We start from the raw sequence: 23,734 nt of genomic DNA on the forward strand, positions 1-23,734 counted from the left end.
CTTTACCTTGGCCAGCAGAAATCGCAGTCACTATGAATAATGTGTGACTGTGTGGTGATCATTAGTACTTAGATCCCATTCCCAGTGTGAACTTCATAAGCAGGAAGAAACATTTGCCTCAGAAATAGGAGAGGTAATGTTCCAAGTATTTTTTTATACCACAGCCAGCTAAGGTCACACATGCCTTTAGTCCCAGTGCATGGAAGGCTGGGTTTAGATGACTGCTGTGAGTCCATGGTCAGCCTGGTATAGAGTGGGACCATGCATTAAGAAGAATATAAACAAGAGACGAGTGTTATGCAATTGTCCTAGAGCTTCTGTTGATATGAAAATGAGACAATAATTCCATTGGAGAGCAGAATACTATTGTTGTTTTTGGGCTGTTCCCCAGTGTTTCATGGGTGAGCTAAGCCCCTTGAAATTCAGATGATGAATGTTATGATCGGAGGCATCTTTTACTTGGATACGTTGGGATGAATGTATTCTTGCAAGTACATGGAAATGGTTCCATGAGGATTTGTGCCAAATTTCCTTGCGAAAGATGAGGTGCCAGTTAGCATGTTGATCTGTGAATGTGCATATCATAGACTCATATCATTTTCACATAGATGATCTATGATCATTGTTAATTTCATGAATTGACTACATTATAACAAGGGATATCACTGACCTCAACTGTAATGCTTGGAGAAAATGATGCTCTCAGGAAATATGAAAGAATAAAATTTTTTTCCAGGTTATTAATGTCACCCCTGGTTGCTGAGGCCACTTTTTCCTTAATTAGCTGAGAAGCAGACTCGTTTTTGAGGTAGCCTTCTGCTTCTTATTTTATTTCTGCAGGTTTCCTTTCTGTGCAATAGAGAAGCATCATTACCTTGCTTAACAGAAATCACAGTAACTTTGAATAATCTGTGACCTGTGTTGTGATCATAAGTGACTAATAGCACTGTTTCCATTGTGAATGGAGTAAATGAATAAATAACTTTGCCTCAGAATGGAGAAACCATGACTCCAGGTTTTGTTTTTTGAATCCACAATCAGCTATGGTGGTACATGACTTTAGTGTCACCTCTTTCCAGGCTGGGGCAGGAATATTGTTGTGCGTTCAAGGTCTGCCTGGTCTAGAGTGAGACCTTGCTTTATGAAGATTATAAAAACATGAGTCTACTATTTTGCATTTATTCTAGTGCTTCTGTCATGATGTGAAAATAGAATGTAGTTTTATGGGAAACAGAACACTGTTGTTGTCTTTGGGCTGTTCACCAGTGTTACATGGGTGAGCTAAGCCCATTGATATTCAGATGATGCAGCCTGGGTGTATGGAGAGAGTTCCAGGTCAGATTGGGCTAGAGTGAGACCCTGCTGTCAAAAGGAATACAAAGGCAACAGACTGCTATTTTGTGGTTCTGCTAGAAGTACTATCATCCTTTGAAAATGAGGAAGTTTCATGGAGAGCAGAACACCTTTGTTGCCTTTGGGCTGCTTGTGATATTTATGAGGATGAGCCACAACCACTATTATGAGAATGAAGAAGATATGTTTTCATCCGGTAGAAGACAGATTTTGTTAATGTTGTGCACTGAGACATTATTAACGTGGAAACCACATGAAGAATATTACCCTAGGAATCTGAGATGTTAGATATGTGTGGGTGTGAGCAGTCGTGTTATGTGTTTGAGCTGAGACCACTCTACTGAGGTGTCCTTGGTATTCTGTTGGTGTGTCATGTGAGATCATGCTGATATGCAAGCTTTCACCATGGGTCATTGTATACTGTGCCCAACACTGCTAACTTGGTGGATGGAAAATAACTGGACCTGACAAAAAAGTGTGCACACTTTCCATGCTATGGAGACGTGATTATTAACACAATGAGTTCACAGTCACCTGCACTGCAGAGATTATTATCACCTGCATGAGTTTTGAACCCAGGTAAGGGCTGAGTGCTAGAGTTCCTTTTAAGATTTTTACTCAGAAGGATTATTCCTTTTGAATGAGAAAGTTCATCCCACTGGTGATCTGAGAACAGGTATTCCTGCTCCAGTTTCTTCCTTTAATTTGAAGTAGTTGATGTCAACTTCTCAAAGAAAATTGATAATCACTGTGTAAAATCATGGTGAAATTTACCTGCTATTGTCTGAGTACATGATGTTCTGCTCAGCTGTGGATGCTGGAATACCTGTTAAGTTCATTAGCTCAGAAGATTGCTCCTTTTGAACATGTTGATGAGAATCTTGTTTCCTGAATGAGTTGAGGACTGGTGATAGCTGTGCAGGTTATTTCACCAGTTACATTTAGGACCTCAGTATGCTTGTTCCTTTTTGAAGAATTAGGAATGCTGACATTGTTGAGCTGAGCCCACAGTTAAGAGGTTCAACTGCATCTTCTGTGATCTGAACTGTCTTACTTCTCTTCCCAATGTAAGTTATGAATCAGTTAGCTACAAAATTGGAGAAATGTGAGCTGAGTTAATTATTATGTGAATACACCATGAAGAACATTACCTTGGGAAACAGGGATGATACATGGGGTTGATGGGACTAGTGTTCCCCTGATGAGATACAGAGTCAAAGTCTTTGTCCCTTGTATGTCTTTGTCAACAATTTGTGTCTCCATCAATAATGGGGCAGAACTGACCATCTTTTTTAAGATTTCAAGACTGACTTCCAGATTTATTAGTTGCATCACATCCTGAGGCACGGGCCTGGATGCCCATCCCTTTGCTGCAGTTCCTGTGATGCACAGAGCTCCTCAGTGGGAGGTGAGGAAACCCTCCATTCCTTCCTTACGAAGCCCACTGACTGACAAATAAGGAACCTGAGTGAGGTCAATTTCCTTCCTGCAAAGTCTGGACAGCAGTGGGTCTATGCTGGGGTATGTTGCTGCTGTAGCCATGGCAAAGCCTGGAGAATCCTGTCCCAAATGTTAGGTGTCGCAGCACTATCCTTAGTGAGGGATGGATTGGGCATTGGTAGCTTCAGGAAAGCCCACAAAGACAGCAGCCCTCTGTTGTTCCTGGCAACTCCATATATTTTTTCTGAGCAATCCACAGGGTAGTGTGTTTATTGGATCCTCTCTCTTCTCCATGATGAGTCTGGCATTTGCCTTCCCTTAAGAAGGCTTTAGGCCTTGCCACTTGAGTGCCACACCTCAGCAAGCACCTTGGCTATTGGCATTGGGGAGAATTTGAAGGTGCTCTGATGGTAGAGGTGTCAGCATCCCTCCCTGTATCTGAATCCTGCCGGAATCTTGACTAGTAAGGAGAATGCAAAGCCCTGTCCGTAAACTTAGAGATCTCGCCTGTTTAGAAGACAAGGCTCAAGGTTGAGCAGCATTTGTTTCATTCAAGTGAGGGCTGCAGAGCTGGATGTATCAGTCAGTAAAGTTCTTGTCATGCAAGCATGGCGACATGAGTTCAATCCCCAGTACGTGCATGAAAGTCAGGCATGCTGGTACATGACTATAATCAAAACACTGGGAAGGTAGAGGTGTGGTCCTCAGGGCTTGCTCAATTGGTTAACTCCAGGTTACATTAGAGACCCCACACAAAAGGTGGAGAGGAAGAGAAAAAGACACCTCATGTCAAAGTCTGGTCTCTAAAGACATGCATACCTCCACATCCGTGTAAACACAGACATGCATACTACACACACATACAAAAAAAGAAATAAAATATATTCTAATAAAATAAAAAATAAAAGGTAGCTGATTTCTTTCTATCTTCCCAACAGAATAAGTCAGGTGTTCTGTGCTGCCTCTCACTGCTTGAACCACACCTCCTCACCTCATCTGGTGACCTGGAGAAGAATGAAGATACCTGGTCTGACATGCTTTCATATTCACAGAATGAGGGATGGACAGAGTTAGCTTTCTGTGATAGTATGGCACTTGTCACTCCCCCACTACGTCCATCTGTCCACGTGTCCATCTCTGGTATGTAAATAGCTGGACCCACAGAATGAGGAGGATGTGATGGCATGCACACTGAACCTCACCCTCAACTGCCTAAACCTCCTTTTCAGGGGCCTCCATGCAAAGTGTGACCACCTTGACCCTGCACCGGGAGACCAGTGAGCACTGGGAAGGCAGAAGGCCGAGAACACTTCAGGGCGCCGCCACCCCAGCTGTTCACATCCACGATGCTCGAGGAGCTGCCGCAATCTCCTGATCCACAGACCTGAGCCAGCGGGGCCTTCTTCTTCAGTGTTACTGCTTTTTTTTTTTTTTTTTTTAGTTGGTATATTTGGAGGAGGAGTGTAGTTACCCAGGAATAGAAAATCAACAATATAGGGTTACTAAGAAAATGAGTTACATGAAAATAAAATTTCTAGTAGTTGACTTTATGTGACATCACTGTGGTGTTTCTCAGATGATGAATGTTAGGATAGTTGAATCAGTAGACCGCGTTTTGTCAGTGAGCTTTATCTAAGTCAATGAAAGCACAAGTGGAAACGAAAACCGTATCTTATCCCTAGTTAAAAAAAGTTGTTGTCTGATAGGTTTTAAGCTTCGGCACTGGTTTTATTTCTTTTCTTCAGACCTGAATGGAAAGATAAATTCTCCCCTGGTATCCAGCCTGCCAGCCCTGTGACACATGTCATGCAGTATCCAGATCCCCAGGTGGACAACACAATACACAGTCCTTGCAACTGGCTGGGTTTTGCACATGACAACAAATCATAGAGTTTAAGAGGTCGTTGCATTCAAATGATGATGCACTAGGTCATCATTGGCATCATAGAGCAATCTCAGAAAGCAGCATCCAGCTTAGTCAGAGATGTGTGGAAGTCCAGGGATGATAACAGGAGGTGTGAGATGCAAGAGTCCACCTGTAGGGAGCCTTAGCTAGTGAAGAATACAGCTGCAACCATCAATCATGGGCTACAAGAGGGCCTACACCTATTAAATTCTCTATAAAAATAGTAAGGGTTATCTCATTTGTCCTGTTGCTAACTTACTCTCCGTTGGGAAATCTGCTTCTCTTTTTCACATAGATGTAGATCCTAAGGAGAGAGCCACCCCATCATACCTCAAAAGGGCCCTGGCGGAAACTAAGAAAAATTGGCAAAACAAGCAAGGGTGTTGTTTTCCTGGTGAACTGGATACAAGCACAAGGGAGAAGGAGATCAACACAGAGAAAAATCAACTCCTACATAATCAGAGAGCCAGAGACCCCAAGGCCCCAACACCTCATCACTGAAGCAGACCAAAAATGAACCCAACATGGCTCAGGGAAATTTTGCGGAAGAGGGGGCGGAAAGAATGTCAGAGCCACATCTTTGGTCATGCTATGCAGAGACATTTATCTTACCCATAACTGTGGGCTAACTCCACAATGCATGACCCATATACCTCAACAAGGAGGGGCTAAGGTGTAGGTCCTCAGCTTCTAACTTGTTTGAGATAAGGTCTTTCATTGTTCACCTCTGTGTTCTCCAGGCCATCTGGCCCATGGACTTTTGGTGGATTCTCTAGTCTTTGCCTGCTCGTACCATAGGAGTGCTGAAAATGCAGACATCAGATAGCACATCTGTCTTTCTTGGAAGTGGATACTAGAGATCCAAATCCATGTACACATACTTACATGGCAAGTGTTTTATCTATTGAGCCATCTCACCAGCCTTTAAACTTCACAGTTTTTAAAGCATCATTTTTAATTTTTATTTGAGAGGAGAAGCAGGAAGAGGAGGGGGGAAGAGAGAGAGAGAATATGAGAATGGATGCATTAAGGGCCTCTTGCTGCTGCAAATGAACTCTAGAGGTGTGCATATTTAACCCCCACTTCCTCTATATGTCTCCTGTGCCCTGGCAGATGTGATACAGTTGACTCCCCTCATGCTAGGTACTTGGCTTTCTCGTCATTCTGACAGGTCTTGCTCTCCCTGGCATTTCCAGCCATCTTTTAAAAGCAAGTTGTCTTATCAATAGTAAGATCATTATTGATCAAAGAAGGTAAACAAATACATTTAGATGGTTTTTAGAAGGGCATAATCTCTCCATAACATAAAGAGCACCTCCCCGGCACTGGAAACATAGGCCTGTGCTACCACATCTGGCTTTTACCTGGGCACTGGAGATTGAACTCAAGTCCTCATGGTTGTAAGACCAGCTTATTACCTACTCTTTTATATTTTTTTGGGGGGGGTAGGGTTTCAACATTGGGGTCTTCCTCATTATCACTCTATCTCACTCTTCAGTCAAGCTCTCTGTCCCAGTCAACTAGGCTTCTTCTTCACCTTCAGGGATTACTTGTCTCCACCCCCGCAGCACTGGTATCACAGGAGTGCATCATCACACCTGAAATTTTACATCTGTGAATCTGAATTCAGATTCTTGTGTTTTTTTGGCAAGAAATTTACCACTGAGCCATCTCCTTAGTATTTGGAAACTTTGGGGGTGTATATGGATGTGTCACTGATGTGTCGTGTCTGAATGATGACTTTGCTGACAGTCACATGTGGAGCAGGATGGGCGAGGATTGAAGCTGAGCTCCTTCTGGTGGCTTCTCATGCAGAGATCTTTCTCTTATGTCACCACAGATATCTCCTCTGGCTTTCTGAGTATCAAAGAGGTTCACTTGATGTATTGGGGCACTATAGGAATCCAGTTTCTACGTATGATGTGTGTGTGTGTCTGCATGTTCATCTGTAATAGTGTGGACACGTGAATGCCACTGCAAGTGTGTGGAGGTCAGATGACAGTTGTCCAAGGTCAGTCTATGCCTTCAATCTCATTTGAGGCAGGGTCTCTTTATTGTTGTGCTGGTCTATTGCCTTCTGAGAAGTCTCCTGTCTCTACCTCCCATCTCACTATGGGTGCTGAGATTATAGAATCCACAATGGTTTCTGTCTGTACATGAACACTGGGCATCCAAACTTAGTACTAGATGCTTGTACAGCAAACACCGTATCAACTGGAAAATCTACCCAGCCAAGATATTTGATTTTGGTCACTTGTGGTCATCTTCAGCTATGAGGGGATCCATGCTATCTAGTGATAAGGACTCGCAAGGTGTCACCCTCTGCTTCTTCCTGGCTGGTGCAACCACTAATTTTAGGCCTGAGATAACCTAGTGGCACACGTCAAGCCTACTAGCCAGGCGGCCCCCTGAAGAAGCCAAGTTGCATAACAAAACATCACTTCATTCATCTACCTCCACACTTGTGCAAAGGGCCTTGGAAGAGAGCTCACAGAAAAGGGAGAGGGATGAGGGAAAGGATACCTACATGTGCTGTTTATATACAAAGTATGTCTATTACTAATAAAAAATAAAGCAAAAAAAAACTTATTTAGATCTTAGGCTTCAATCACTACACATTAGAGAGCTACTTTTTATGAATAAACCTCTTAAATTTCTGAACTTAAATAAAATAAAATAGAGCTCACACAAAAGGAAGCCAACAGGTCCCTTTTCTCAGCCTGTGTTATTCTGACCCTGCTGGAGCCAAGTCCACACTGGCCAGAGCTTCAGCATTGGGAAGAGGCTGGAGCCTGACAATTTTCACTCAAAGCATACCGAAGAGGATTTTCAATGTAAACTGTTTTGATTGTGAGATAGTCTTGGCCTCATAATCAGTTAAATAAATCTGTTGTGGAGTTCTTAGCACCATGTTCATTTTTTGACATGCATGTATCATATAAATTCATATATTGCAAAGGACTGGGGCAGATGAAGAACCTTCGGAGGTTAAATGTCAACAGCAGGTGCATCGGACAGAGACAGTGCAGTGGTCTGCATTCAGCTCAAAAGCCACGATATCTCTAGTTATGTCATGGAAAAAAGATTTCATATTCGGAATTAAAGGTTTACAAAGTCAGATTGTGTTTGCTGAGTTTTCCTGGAGAGTGGCGGGGTTGGGCTGTGTGAGAATATAGCCCTGTGTTCCTGGTGCTTTGACATGCTGCATTGTTTAATGCAGCCCATAAATGCCACCTTCCCCACCCCAGAATCAGAGGTTAAGTTTCCAGCACCACCTACAGGATCCCCCAAATGTATCCATTCTTTAAGAATAGACCGAAGCCTTCTGGAGTGTTGGGGTAACTCGCTTACTCCATTCTACACAAGAATATGTAAGTTAGGGCTGGAGAGATTGCTTAGTGGTTAAGCGCTTGCCTGTGAAGCCTAAGGACTCCAGTTTGAGGCTCGATTCTCCAGGATCCACGTTAGCCAGATGCACAAGGGGATGCACGCATCTGGAGTTCCTTTGCAGTGCCTGGAGGCCCTGGCTTGCCCGTCCCCCCGCTTTCTCTCATTCTCAAATAAATAAATAAAGATAAAACAAAACAAAACAAAATAAATAAAAACTCTCACAACAAAGATATCTATTCATTTAAAAAAAAGAATATGTAAGTTAAAGGTCACAAACTAGATTTCTTTGAGTCTCCTTTCTCTTTTTCTCTACTCTCTCCTGTCAAATCTAACTTTCCTTCACAGCAGTAGGGTAAATTGGAAAAATTCCTCAGAAATAATTGGTAGAGGTGCTGAGATGATGGCTCAGTGAGTAAAGTGTTTGCCAAGCAAGCACAGGGGTCTGAGTTTCAACCACCAACACCCGTGTAAAATCAAATGTGGCAGTGCACGCCTAGAATCCCAGTGCTCAGGAGGGGCTTGGGGGCGGGAGCTGGAAGCTGACTTAGCCAAGTTAATGAGCTGCAAGCTCAGTCAGAGTCTGTCTCAAAAAACACAGCTGAGGCCAGGTGTGGTGGCACACGCCTTTAATCCCAGCACTCGGGAGGCAGAGGTAGGAGGATCTTTATGAGTTCAAGGCTACCCTGAGACAACATAGTGAGTTCCAGGTCAGCCTGGGCTAGAGAAAGACCCTACCTTGGAAAAAAAAATACAGCTAGTGACTTGAGGAGGTGCCTAATATGGACCTCTGGTCTCCACATACACATACACACATGTGCACACCCCACACAGATAAACACACAACTGATCATTACTAGGGAACAGAAAATCTTTAATCCCTGTGAATACACCTAACAACTTGACCCTTACTTGTGTAAGCACAGAATCTATATTAACACAATATTAAAACACTGGAGAATAGAAATAGAAATATACCATGTGTTAACTAGGAATTGAAATGTATACTCAGAATATTCCAGAAGTGAAATTTCCATTCATGTCTAAGGAGGATACATTTGGGTCACTGTTCAGACATAGTTTTCTACACAGAGGACAGGGTGAGTGTAAGACTCCCCCTCCCATGGTTGTCACAGCAGAGGTCATTGACACAGTACAGAAAATGCTGGCCATCTCTCTGGGGTCTCCCACATCACACACTGACTGTGAAATGACAGTCCATCCCTGAGAAAGAGAGATGGGGACTGAGAACTTAAATGCCTAAATGGAGGAGGCTGATGATGGAAGTAGAAAACCAAAACAAAACCACCTACATCTCATCTCTAAAGCACACTGGCCACCAGCTGTTTTCTTCTCTGTTGTTGTTTCTCCTTGGTCCCTATGGAGGCATTCTGGCTGTCTTAAATCTCTTTTTATCAGACACGTTCAAAAAGAACAGTGAGGGCAGAATAAAAATTAGGCTTGTTAACATTATCGAGTGTTCTGTAGGTAAAATGTCACATCACATCCAGGCCTCTGGAGAGTCATGTGGCTCATTTTCTACCACTGCTGTTGTATTCTTCATGGCTTCCATTTGCACGTGATACACACTCACTGTGGTAAACAGGAATCCAGCTGTTTTGAGGATATAGTTTGTTCTTATTGGAAAGTACCAGAGATGCTATTCTTTGGTTTTTCTGTCCAGCATCAGCTGATGTTGACGACGGTCAATAGAAAGTGCAGAATAGAACCACGTGTGGCAGTGCATGCCTTGAGTCCCAGCACTTGGGAGGGAGGCAGAAGGAGGAGCATCAGTGTGAGGTGAAGGTAAGTTTCAGACTACAAAGTGAGGTTCAGGTCAGCCTGGGCTAGAGTGAGACCTGCCTTGAAGAAGAAAAGTGCAGAAGTGTTCTGAGTGTCACAGAACGAGACTCATGGAAGCGCAGGCCTGGGCCAGATGGAGCCTTTCCAGCCCTTGTGTTCCACCCCACGGAGAAGGCAGATCGAGCAGGGTGACACCCCTTTGTCAGCTAGTCACAAAATGCTGACTGAATGCAGTGCAAACTGCAAATTCTTATGTGTGCACAGGGTTTGTGGAGGTTAAAATGTGTGGTCACTGCCCTCCACAGTTACCTGCCCTGGCCAGTCGGTTCCACCTGGAGAGAGGAACAATTGTAATTTGGGTATTTTCATACCTGGATGTGGCAGCCAGGTTCTCATTGCTGCAGAAAACACCTGATGAAGGGCATCTTGTGGGGAAAATAGGTTTATTTAGTCTTATAGACTCGAGGGGAAGCTCCATGATGGGAAGGGAAAACGATGGCATGAGCAGAGGGTGGACATCCCCTCCTGAACAACATCAGATGAACAATAGCAGTAGGAGAGTGTGCCAAACACTGGCAAGAGGAACCTGGCTATATCCATAGCCTAACCCCAATAGTACACTGCCTCCAAGAGGTGCTAATTCTCAAATATCCATAAGCTGGGAATGTAACATTCAGAACACCTATGTTTATGGGAGACACCTGAATCAAACCACCGCACAGGCAGATGGTTGAGAAGGTAATAGCATTTGAAGGCCTTAGAGGACCTGTGTTTGATCGCCAGCACTCAGGTGAAGAGCCAAGCAGTGTCATGCACGTCTGAAACCCCAGATCTGTGGGGGAAGGAGGCAGGAGGATTGCTTTGGCTCACTCATAAGAGATTCTGTCTGAAGGATATGCATGGAAGTGTGAAAGTGTTGGACTCCAATATTCTCACCTAATGTCAACAGTGTGTGTACCTGTGAAAATACTGTTCATAAACAACATGTATGACTCCACACACACACACACACACACACACACACACACACACACACGAACACACTTGTGCCAAAAAAGATAATGTAAAACAATTCTTTCTTTTCTAACACAACTCCTGCTCAGGGACATTGGGTGTCACACAAGGGCACTAGCAGAGGTATAAAGGGTTGTTACACAATTTTCCAGGGAGGGAATCATGGTGGGAGGTGATTGGTTCATCTGTCTTCCCCATTGTCACAAACACTCACACTACAAGCAGGCTTAATCCAGGGCCTGAGAATGGGGCAGGCCAATGCTGCATGTTGTGGTTTGGAGCTAACGGCATTCAGGCCAGGGGCTCCACAGGCCAAGGGGGAGGGAATGTGGGTGCCCCTGCTAAAGCCCAGGGAGCAAAGTCAGCCTCCTCTCTCTGGTGTGTAGCGAGGCCCTCGGCAGCTTGCACAATGTCCTCATGTCCCTACAGAGAGGAGTGGGTTCTCTTTGCTCCTCCCAGACACACCTAGACAAGATCAATGCTTTACCAGTTAAGTTGTTTGCATAAACATCACAAGCCCAGGCTATGGAGGCAGCTCAGGAAATAAAGCCCTTGCTGTGCAAGTGTGAGGACTGCAATGTGGATCCGCAGAACCAACATAAATGCTGGGTCACACGGACTAGCTAGAGTAGTCAAATGGTGAGCTCTAGGTTCAAGCGAGAGACCCTGGCTCAGTAAATGAAGTGGGGGCGATTGAGGAAGTCTCCCAATGCCAACGTCTGGCATCTGCATGCACACAGTGAATTTGTGAACATGCATATGTGCACAACACACACACACACACACACACACACACACACACACACACACAATCTTTGCCAATTCAACATATGCCATATCTTTAAATTACACTTAGTCACCAGGTTGATGAAAGCAAAGTCTTTTTGAAAATATTATTTTTATTATCTGTGAGAGAAAGTGGGAGAGAGAGTAAGTGCTAGCGAGAGGGAGTAGGAGAGAAAGAGGCATGCGGAGTTGGTATGGACACATCCAGGCCTCTGGCCAGTGCACACAATTTCCAGACACATGAATCACTTTATGCATCTGCCTTTATGTGACTATTGGGGAACTGAACTCAACCAGCAGGCTCTGTAAGCAGCTACCTTAACCACTGTGTAATCTCTGCCTCCTCAATAAAAACAGACTAGTTCCATCTAACATGTTATAAATGTTTCTCACACAGTTGAGAACTCAGTAATCCCTCTTCAGGAGAGACGTAAAAGTCTATAGGTGATGTTTGTTCTTCTCACTAACCCATAGTTTAGATGCTTTGCTATAAAACAAGCAATATTCACAGACCAACAGAAAGTCAGTAGACTGCATTTCATGAACAGAGACTAAGAGGGAAAAAGACCCCGGTTCAGGCTCATGTCGTGCACACGTGTCTATCTTTAACAAGGCAGCTCAGAATCACCCCTGCCCAGTAGCACTACTGGAAGCAGAAGCTCCCCTTCTGGAGCCTGGCCTGCCTCATGGTCACTGAGGTTTAGAGCATCTTCCTCCACTGCTCATTCTATACCGTATGGCAGGGTGTGAGTGCTCTGGTCAGGACAGCCTGGCTGGGTGACCCACACTTCCATTACGGAAAGTCTAGTCCTGTGGAGGCCTGCCTGGTTTGGCTTGTCATTCTTGACTTCTATCTTAGGATATGGGAGTGTCAGGAGGATCCTGAGGAAGTTTTCGCAGTCCAAGGCCCACTTGCGCTTACCTCTGTCATGGCAGCCTTGTTTGATTTCCTCTTGGTAGTCTCAACCCCTTGCCCCATATGGCACCACAACCCATTTCTTATCTTGCTGACTCATTGGCATCATGAGGCCCAAGGTGACCAAGTGACATCCTAATGTTCAGTGGAGTCAGTGTTGTGACCTTGGGTGGAATAATTCCTCCTTCTTGACTAAGATTCCCAACCCACAAGATCCTAAAACGGAGTACAAGAAGAATGTGCATAGCAGGCCACTATATATAACTGTGTGGTGCACTCTCATGTTCATCCATTGATCACATGACCCATAATCCCCAGGGTTATAGTATGAATCTGCAGTGACTCCCACAGGCTTGTTGTTTGAATACTTGGTCCCCATCTGGGCTCCCTATGTTGGGAGGCTGTGGAGCATATAGTGGGTGATATCTAGGTAGCAAAACTTGGTCAGTAAGGGTGGCTTTTGAAGGTTATGCCTAGCTTCTAGGTTGCACTCCTGCATTCTTCTGTGGCTCACCATCATAGGAACATCCTCACCATCTGCTCTCACTGTCATGACCTGAGCTGCTCAGCTGTGCTCCCCACCACAATGGTCCTAATCCCTCTGAAACCGTGAACTACAATCTTTCTGCATTAAGTTGGTTCTGTCAGGTACTGGGGGAATGCACATAGTTATCACACAGCAGCAGTACATGCTAGACATGGATTCAGAGCACCTAGCATAAGTGCTGGGCTAGGTCTCCCCAGGAATCCTTAGTACGTTCCAGAAGAATTGAAATGGTTGTTTGGAACACTGGACGGCAATGATGTGCAAAGAAAATCTCTTTTCTCTGTTGCCACTGGCGTCAGGCCTTGTTATCACCTATCTTAAAGAAGGGGAGAGAATAAATAAATATGCATAAATTTGTACCAATCAAGATATGTCAATCAATCTCTGTGACATTTCTCCAGCCTTTTCTTAGATGTGTCATGATGTGGCTTATCTTGTTATGGTTCATGTCTGAAAATCAAGGAGAGATATGAGCTCTCTCTGTTTTGTGGTTTCCTGAACACAGCTGACACGACATAGCTTGGACAGCTGCTGGGAGGAGCAGGTGGAGGTGGGGTAGAGCTCATCACAAGCGGTCTCAATGCTTGCCTGTCTTGGTTCATCTCAGACTTTAGGGATATAATTACCTTACATGGAATGCATAGGTTTTATTAGACCTGGTGTTCTTGTGTGAGAGTGTGTGTGTGTGTGTGTGTGTGTGTGTGTGTGTGTGATATATTTACATATACTTATAGTTGATATATTCTTCAAGTACTCTTCACATTATTTTTTGACACAGGCTCTCTTACTGAGTCTGATTTCTTCAGTTCATCTGGGATCCTCTCTCTCTGCCTCCAAATGCTGGGATCATAGGCACACACCACTACACTTGACTTTTTCCATGAGTGCTGGAGATCTGAACTCAGGTCCTCAAGCTTGCAGAGCAGTTACTAACTGTGGTGGTTTGATTCAGGTGTCCCCCATAAACTTAGGTGTTGAGAATGCTAGCTCCCCAGCTGATGGAGATTTGGGAATTAATGCCTCCTGGAGGGAGTGTATTGTTGGGGGCCGGCTTATAGGTATTAAAGCCAGTTTCCCCTTGCCAGTGTTTGGCACACCCTCCTGTTGCTGTGGTCCATCTTATGTTGGCCAGGGGGTGATGTCCACCCTCTGCTCATGCCATCGTTTTCCCCTGCCATCATGAAGCTTCCCCTCGAGCCTGTAAGCCAAAATAAACCTCTTTTTCCCAGAAGCTACTCTTGGTTGGGTGATTTCTACCAGCAATGCGAACCGGACTGCAACACTAACTGAGCCCTTTTTAGTTCATCAGTTTCCTTTCATGCTTTCCCCTGGTCAAAGTCTTAGGTTGTTCATGCTCCATTAAGAAGCTTGAATATTCCTGTCTGGAAGACCTTCAGCAAAGTGTGAAAACATCCTCTGACTTCAAATCAAGGGGCCAACAGCCTGGGGTGAGAGGTCATTTCCAGCTCAGTCTTCCTACCTTTGCTAACTACAGGCCTCAAGATGACCACAGTTCAATGTAAAGGAAGCAGAAATGGGAAGTGTTTCCAATGGACTTTTTAACATAGTGATGTATTTAAGGATGACCTAGACTTTCTAAGGCTCCTGTCTCCTTCTCTTGAGTGCTAGGATAACTGGAGTGTGCCACCCAGTCTTATGCATTACTGGGGATTGTACCTGTAGTTCGGTGCATGCTAAGCAAGTACTCTATCAACTAAAACCCAACCCCAACTGCCAAGGGGATCTTTAAGTATAAATAAAAAGTCTGTTTAACATTATTGTAAATTATATTAAGCTTCAGAGACATTTAAGACAATTGTATCCGTGTAAAACCTGATGAAATATTAAAACCAGGGGACAGATAAAAAAATCTTTTAAAATCCTATTAGCCATTACTTTGATGTCAAAGATTACAACTTACTTCCTTGAATATAATCCACTTAAAACATTATTTGTACACATTCTGGAATGTGATTTGCAACAGTTCATGCATTTAGTATCTAGGCCTTTTACAAATTGGGGCCCTTAGTTAAGGAGGTAAGGCTCCATTTTCTGTGGATAAGCGGGAAATTTTCCTGTTCCTCCTATTATTCTGGTTCTTGCCGAAGTGTAGGTTCCCACCTACAGGGCGTCTGTAGAAATAGTGTGTACATTCTGAGCTCTCATGGCCCTTGAAATGAAATCTTGCCTTGCCATCCAGAGGGGCCCAAGGCATATATCAGTCCATCTTTGTGTTAGGACTTGGTATCTTGGTCATATTTCCTCTCTAGCTGTCTTTTCCCTCCTCTACTCTCCCCTTCTGCTAATGTTTGCTTTTTAACGTGGATCAAGCTAAAGTAATGAGCAGAAGACAGGGAGGTAGGTAAGGATGTTGAAGGAGGGTGAAAGAGACAGAGACAGAAAGACAGAGTCAAAGAGAGACAAATGAAAATGCCAGCAGCAGTTCTATAAGAAGACCATCATTGTGTAACGCAGTCTCAGCTTTACGCTGTGACATGCAAGAGTGCAGGTCTGTTGTCTATCTTGGGTTGTCAGGAAAGGTTCCTTTTTAAAAATGTTTCCTTGTGTGTATGTGTGTGTGTATGTGTGAAGGCCAGAGGCCAATATCTGGTATTTTCTTCCATCTCTCTCAAATATTTTCTTGAGACAGTCTCTCACTGATGTGGCACTCATTGATGTGATTAGACTAGTAGTCTAACAAGCCCTAGGGATCCTTCTGGCTCCACGCCCCTGTGTGGGATTACAGGCATGTGCCCCTATACCTAGCAGCTGCCTAGGTGCTTGGGATCTGAGCTCATATCCTCATGTTTGCACAGCAAGCACTTAAATACAAAGCCATCTCCTCAGCCCCAGGGGCAGCACCTTCTAGAGCAGAAGTTCTAACCCTGGACCCAGGGGCTCTGGTGAGAAGAGGGGCTGCAGGCTGAGTTCTGGATTTGATTCCTGTGTCACCATGTGCATCCTTCCAAAGGTCACAGGGCACGAATGCCAAAGTAGGCACCTTAATCCTGTGATCATCAGGCCACTGTCCCCATCTTTCTGTGGGTACAGGGCTGTAAGTTGGACATGACAGATGCCAATGTAATTGGCTGACAGATATGCCTGTGGCCAGAGGGACAGGAACAGAGTGTGAGATGGGGGCAGCATGGCTCCCCTGCTTCACTCTCATGTCCTGAAGTCTGCTCTCACTGGTGCCTCCCACAGCTACCACAGCTGCTGCTGATTTGGGATGAGGAGCGGCTTTGTTTAGACCCAGGGAGGGCCATGAGAATTAGGCACAACCATCTCCACACCACCACTTCTAAGCTCCTGTGTTGCACAGGCATGGTCCTTCAGGATTAGAAAGACTCTGGACTTGAACAGAACCCAGTGATCAGGCTGTTCTTCACAACACTGCGCTAGGCTTTCTCTGTGCCATGGAAATGTTCCTGTAAGCTTTTCATTCTCTGTCTCTGGTTGTCTATTCTCCTCGTGGCTCCTTTTCCACACCCTCCCTCCTTTCTTTCCTTCCTTCCACAAGACAGAAATAAGGTTTCTTTTCACTCCCCCTTTTTATTTCTCTTTCCTCCCTTCCTTTCTCTTTTTCTTTCTTTCCCCCTCTCTGCCTCTCTCTTTTTATATACCTACACATACAGGTCTCTTCTCTATTTTTATTGCCCCCTAAAATTGAATCCTAGAATATGTTAGTTCCTGCATATGAACCTGGTCCTAGTCAGAAAGGTTCATTCTTATGAGGAAGGGAGCCAATGTCTGACTGGATGACATTCATCTTTGTTCCCCCAATGAAGCCCTGAGGGCAGAGGTAGTTCCATTCCTGAGCCTTCTGGGGTTGTACTTCCGATCTAGGGTGCCTGACCTTGCAGGGTAGGAAAAAATGCAGAACATGACCACTAGGCCCCGTGCAATTTCCCCACAAGTCCTTCCAGACAAGCCTATGCAGAGAAGCTCTCTGGGTGAACCTAACTGCCAACTGGGGGCTACCTTGTGGGGACTAAGTGGTCAGCAGGAGAAGGGTGTTCTGTCTTTGTCTCCATGTTGGCAGGGCATATGGAAAGATCTTCTTGTGGAAGAGCAATTGTGGGATGGTTTCCTTGTAGAGGACTTGTGACAATTTCTTTCCACTGAGGAGGGCTATGGGAAGATTTTCTCATGGAGGAGGGCTTGTGGGAAGATCTCATGGAGGAGGGTTCATGGGAAGATCTTATCATAGAGGAGGGCTTGTGGGAAGATCTTCTGGAGAATGGATGGGGGAAGATCTTCTCATAAAGGAGGGTTTGTGGGAAAGTTTTCTCATGGAGGAGTGTCTCTGGAAGATCTCTACATGGAGCAGTGCATTGGCAAAAGTCTTCTGATGGCGATGGGCTTGTGGGAAGATTTTCTCATGAAGGATGTTGTTTGGAAAGGTCTTTCTTCTCATGGAGAAGTGTTTATGAAAAGATTTTCTCATGGAGAAGGGCATTTGTGAAAGCATTCTAATGGGGAAGAGCTTGGGGAAAGGTCTTCATGTGGAAGACACCTTGTGGGAAATTCTCTTATGGAAAAGGGCTTATGGGAATGTCTTCTCATTGAGTAGGGATTAGGAGAAGTTCTCATGAAGGAGGGATTTGGGGAAGGTCTTCTCATGGAGGTTGGCTCAGTTGAAGATCTTCTCATGGTGTAGGTCTGTAGGATCACCTCATGGAGTAGGGCATCTGGGAAGATCTTCTCATTGAGGAGCACTTTTGGGAAGATATTCTCATGGGTAGGGACTGTGGGAAGATCTTATGGAGCATGGCTTATGGAAAGATCTTCTCAATGTGGAGGGCTTGTGGGAAGATCTTTGCATGGAAGAGGGTTCATGGGGAGGTTTTCTCATGAAGGAGGACTTTGCATGGAGGAGAGCTCATTTAAAGACCTTTTCATAGAAGAGGGTTCAATTCTCAATGTTCAGTTTACTTTCCTCTTATTAGTCACACACGTCTAGAACTGAACCACACTTTTTTTTCAGTTTTTAAAAGCAGTTGTATAGAAGAGGATTTAGCAAAATCTGAGCTGTTAATCGTCCTGTACTTGGTTTCACTGGGTGGATTGGCTTATTATCTCTCTCTAAATATGGAGCAAGATTTAATTGCAGATTTCACCATGGCTGCTTTGGCTCCTGCTAACATGGACCTCACATTCTTTCTCTTAAAGATGTCTCCAAAATCATATGATATTGGCCACTGATATTGAAGAAACACAGATGGATGGAAATGTTGGCAGGGAAAGCCTACTGGGCAGCTGTGTGATGAGACTCTGACCAACACCCTGAGAGTCAGCATGCTCCTGTATGTTTGCTCAGGGTCTGGCACAGGTGGGCCAAGAGCCTCCCCAGCACCTAGGAAAATAGTGGTGTGCAGAACAGGCCCCGTCCTTGGAACATTTGTCATGTGAGAGACCTGGCTGGATGAGATATTCTGTGGATCTTGCAGGTTCATTCCAAAAGTGAAACCTCACGCAACCCATGCAGTTGACATGATGGCCTGCTGACAAGGAGTGCGATTTCTGCCTGGCACTACCCATAGGAAACGGACTAAGCAACTTAGCAGCATTAAGGTGCTTGAGTGGTTGTCCCTCACTTCCTCCCTGCTCCACTGCCTGGAACGAGGCTGTTCCTGTAGCATGGGCCAAGAAGTCAAGTAGCTCTCCACAGACATTGGAATGTTTCCTACCCATATTCCAAGGGCTTTGTAACACCATGATTTATTGAAATTCATGATATCACCTGATAGCAACTGTAAGGAAGAAGCAATCCCAGGTACTGGCTTCTGATGTTTCATGAAAGAGAAGAGTTGTTTATGTAGTCTCCATGTTTTGTTCATTGTTACACAGTGTTATGATAACATGGAGCACTGAGTCACACATAGACCTCCAGGGCTGTGAGATTCCAGGCCTACAACTCATGGCTTCAGTATAAAAATACTAAAATAAGTAAATAAAAATAAATACATAAGATCCTGGAAAAGTCCCCAGCTGAGCTGTGTGGATTCTGATCATTATTCGCTTATCTAAGGCAGGTCTGGCAGGGAGATCCTGGGAGAGGAACTCAGGCAGTGCCACAAGGGCCGAGAACCTTAGCTCAGAGTTGGGAGCGTCTGGGTGGCTGCTTCCTGAGCCTGTGAGTGGCAGTCCTGGAAGTGTTCTTTCCTCCCATGAATTAGTTCTGAAAACTACAAAGTAATACATGGCCATAAATAGGGCTTTGTGTAATAACCTGTCAAATTGGGTACACTGGGTTCCCCTGTGGTATCCAAATGGTATTATTTTCTCTTTGTTTTTCTTTCTTTCTTTCTTTCTTTCTTTTTTTCTTTCTGTGTGTTCTCATTGCATGTGTGTGCACATGCATGTATCCATGCATCGTGTGTGTGTGTGTGTGTGTGTGTGTGTGTGTGTGTGTATGAAAGAGAGAGAGACTATGTGTTTTACCCTATAGTTGGGATCTTGAATGTCTCATATGCTAAAGGTTTGGTTCCTAGCCTGTGTCCATTGGGAGGGGTAAGATCTTTATGAGGTGGGATATTGTGGAACAAAGTTAGGTCTCTGAGGACAGCCTATGGTAATGGGCACCCAACCCTTCCATCCTCATTCTGTTTCCTGGTGGACATAAGGTGTGGCACCTCCTCCACCAGGTCCAATACCATTATGCTCTATGCTGGCCCAGCCCAGGAACCACAGACTGGTCTCTGAGAATAGACTCCACTGACCTTTCCTCCATCTACACTGACTTGCTGTGTCACATGAATGGGAATCCAAATGACATAAATCTCACCACTGAGGAGTGACAGTACAGGGCTGGCTATTTCATTTATTTGTAGGAAGGTAGAAGAAGGATAAGTGCTGATGACATCTGAATATCTCTTAGCAATATCTATAACAGGCGGTCTATGCCTTCTTTGGCTAAGAGGAGGAACACACAGCCTTGATGAATGCCTCGCCTGGCTGCTAGCATGGCTTCCTGTGCCACCATTGGCTGTACCTGGGTTATAGAGTCTCAGGGGTGCAGATGAGATGGCTCAAACATACCTATATCCATGGACATAGGGTGATGGCTACATAGCCTTTTCACTTTACAGGGCCTCAGTACAACTGAGATGAGAGATGATGCTTTGCCTAAGGTTGAGCATCAAGTCAAGGGTTAGCTCAGTCTGGAGGAGGAGAGAAGTCTTGGATGTAACTCACATTCTGCAAGGCCAACGGTGCTGACGGTCAGCAGCTTTGATTTTACTATGACTTGATATTCTTTCAGAATCTCCTCTTGAGATGGCTGTAGTCACCAAGCTTCCCTCTGTTCTGTGCAAATGTGATCAAACTTTGGGGTGGAGTTCATGTGTTGGAGGATTAGTTTCCAAATTCACTGTCATAGTTTTTAGTTATGGGGCATTTTGGAAGGCATCCAGATGTGATGTGATCATGAAGGTGGGTTTTATGTGATCTGGGGCATTTAAAGAGGAAGAAAGAGCCAAGCACATCTGCTCTACATCACTACACAATACAATTATCATGCACTTGCTAGGTTCCAGGACCTCAGTATTAGACTTTCCAGCCCCCAGAACTATAAAAGATATACTTCTTTTCTTTGCAATATACCCTGTCTAGGTGTTCAGTAATAGTGCCAGGTAATGGACAGGCACATGCCATCATGGAGTTAGTAGGAGACAAATGCTGACTGCAAAGCTCTGCAAAGGAAAGACTAAATATGTTGTCCTCAACCACAGGGACAATAAGCTTGCCTCCCCTATCAGATGATGGCAACCCACCTACTCTAGGATACAATGGAATTCCACCTCCCCTAGGAGATGATGGAAGTCCACCTCTCCTAGGAGATGATGGAAGCCCACCTCCCATAGCAGCATCCACACAGTTTATTCACAGTTCCTTTCAAGTCATCTTCAGGACAAGCAGCCAGAGAAGTTATTCCAGGGAAAGCACCCTGTGAAGCAGCTATCTTGGTCATTCACATGTATCTCCTGTCCAGAGGCACATGCAAAAGTCTTGCTGTTACTTTCATGAACTGTTTAATGCTTAGAAATTCACTGGGCATGAGTGGTTTTACTTTCTTTTATTTATGTCCCATAATACTTTTTCATCTGGACAGAGTTTCTGAGTCCAGGCATCAAGCTTGCTGGTTCCTCCGGCCTGCTCCCATTCATGCCCTCCCTGCATGTAAAGAGTCACCTGCCAGATGAATCCTTGGGTGCTGAGTGGGTGAGTGCCCCTATCACCAGGTCCTGATTCAGGCCTGTGCACACTCCATGGGCCTTGTTCTAGAACAACACAATGAATCTGGAATCAAATCCTAAGTGATCTGTCATGAAAAATCACACAAATATTGTTAAAAAAAAATAAGGTGAGTCCCAGGTCTGTAGTCCTGCAGCCTGTCTATCTTGTGGTGCTGGGCTTGCTCTAAGGAGGCTCTTGGCACAGGTTTTGCTTAGCAAGATGCTCACATGTTCCCCAGTGGCAAGCTGTCCTCAGGGACACGAGCAGACAGAAACACCGAAAGACAGTTCATCTAAACATGCTTGCTGTGATTGCTCGTCTGATCTGACGTGGCCATGGACACACCCCCACACTGTCAGTTGACCACATCATAGTAGTAATTGCGCAGCCGCAGTTCCACAGCTACAAATCCTGGCCTCTTCTCCACCCTGGAAGAAGAAGAGACTGGTTACTGTTTGTCAAGACCTTGTGAAAATGTTGGCAGGTGACTCCTTCCCCTTGTGGTGAACACTAGAAAATTTTCAATGCCAGGGTTGGGATACCTTCCAGTGAGTTGTTGGCCAGGGAAGTCACTGATGCCCCCATAGCATTACAGGCCATTGCTGTGGCTCTTGGTTTCTCACTAGGAATAGGTGGTAAGGCCCTATTGCTGAACACTCCACATATTTGGTCTGCAAGGTCACTGAGAAATCCTGCTAGCACTGAGCTGAAAACCTCTCCCATGTAGACCAGCTGACAGAAAGCTGGAAAAAGCCACAGTGCATGCAGTTCAATGGGACACAGAGCAATCACCAGTGGAGACACTCAAGAGTAGACACTAAAGCCTTAAATTTGGCCAGCCAGGCCAAATGAGCCAATGGGTGCAATAGTGGCATGTCTGTTATGAGGGAAACCAACTGCTCTCTAATTGGACTTGAGATCTGCTCCATGGGAGGGAATATATTCCTGAGACTAAAATCTTACAACAGGGGTAGTCACGAGCCCTAGGGGTGTAATGTCTTCTGCTGTCTGGCTAAATGTATATACTATGCTCACCAAACTTCCCAGTAAGCACTTCTCTTAAGGTTCATACCCATATACTAATGCTACTCTCACTTTTGGTTAGAGAGGCTTCTCTTTTCAGAAGGTGGTGATCTTGGGATGACTCGGGAGGCACCATGATTCTCAGAAGTCACAGAGGAGAGCTCAGCACTGAAGTATCTCTATCACATCTTCCAAGGCTCAGGGTACATTGTGAAAGAGGTGGCAAAAAGAATGTAAGAGCCAAAAGAAGGGTAGGACTTCTTACAACATGCTCCTCCAGACAGAAAATGGCCTGGAAGTCCATGACCTCACAGCTCCAGATACTATCTACACAAGATCATCATAATAGGAGGAAAATATCATGACATTAAAATAAAAGAGAGACTGATAGAGGGAGAAGAAGTATGATGGAGAGTGGAGTTTCAAAAGGGAAAGTGGGAGACAGGGGGAAGTACCATGGATTATTGTCTACAATTATGGAATTGGTCTATAAAAATAAATTAAAAAGAAATAAAAATACAAAGCAGAAAGAAAAAAAAGAAAAGAAAATGCTCTTAGGTGGCTCCACCCCCTTGTGGTGAGCACTGGTCTCTGCACCCCAGCACCTGGGTAGCCAGAAGGTCAAAGGACAGATTCCAAACTTGCCTTTTATAAGACCTCCACTGGATTCGTGTCTCTAAACAGGGAGGAGTTTTGTACAAGGCTTCAGAATCATTACCCCTGTGCAGGGGTTGTGTCCTTGTGATTTCAGCAAAGTTTGAGTCCCTGTGTTACTGACAAAAGGCATATTTGATTCTGATTCAACAATTACAAGTGCCAGACATCCTAGAGGACTGGTTCCTGGACAGTGGCTCAGGTTCAGCATTTACAGCAAGTACTTCACCATTGCCAGAGGCTCTAGGGGCCTGGGGCATGGACAGTGGCTCTGAATCATGATGAATATTCTACAGAGAATGCCCAGGGGCCCCAGATGCTGTTCACACTGTAAGGTGACATTAGGACAGTTCATCAGGGAAGGAGAGTATTACAATCAAGAATGGGGCGGGGGGCCTGGAGAGATGGCTTAGAGGTTAAGCGCTTGTCTGTGAAACCTAAGGACCCTGGTTCGAGGCTCAATTCCCCAGGACCCACGTTAGCCAGATGCACAAGAGGGTGCACACGTCTGGAGTTTGTTTGCAGTGGCTGGAAGCCCTGGCGAGCCCATTCTCTCTCTCTCTCTCTCTCTCTCTCTCTCTCTCTCTCACTCTCAAATAAATAAAAATGAAACAAACAAAAAATTAAAAAAGAAAGAATGGGGTGGAGATTTTGGTTCTGCATAGTA

The 23,734-nt window shown here is 44.8% G+C and overlaps 1 protein-coding gene across 4 annotated transcripts in view; it reads right to left on the reverse strand.

Moving 5' to 3' along the window:
- Positions 1-21,214: 21,214 nt before the first annotated feature.
- Syk (spleen associated tyrosine kinase) overlaps positions 21,215-23,734 on the reverse strand; it is a 68,730-nt gene continuing 66,210 nt past the window's right edge. For all 4 annotated transcript variants that reach the window (XM_045131128.1, XM_045131127.1, XM_045131126.1 and 1 more), the window contains exon 14: positions 21,215-21,818. In XM_045131128.1, coding sequence (XP_044987063.1) covers positions 21,746-21,818 — 73 coding nt within the window. In that variant the 3' untranslated portion in view covers positions 21,215-21,745. The remainder of the gene's footprint in view (positions 21,819-23,734) is intronic.

The sequence above is a fragment of the Jaculus jaculus genome, chromosome 12 (assembly GCF_020740685.1).
Source record: "Jaculus jaculus isolate mJacJac1 chromosome 12, mJacJac1.mat.Y.cur, whole genome shotgun sequence".
Lineage (NCBI taxonomy): Eukaryota > Metazoa > Chordata > Mammalia > Rodentia > Dipodidae > Jaculus > Jaculus jaculus.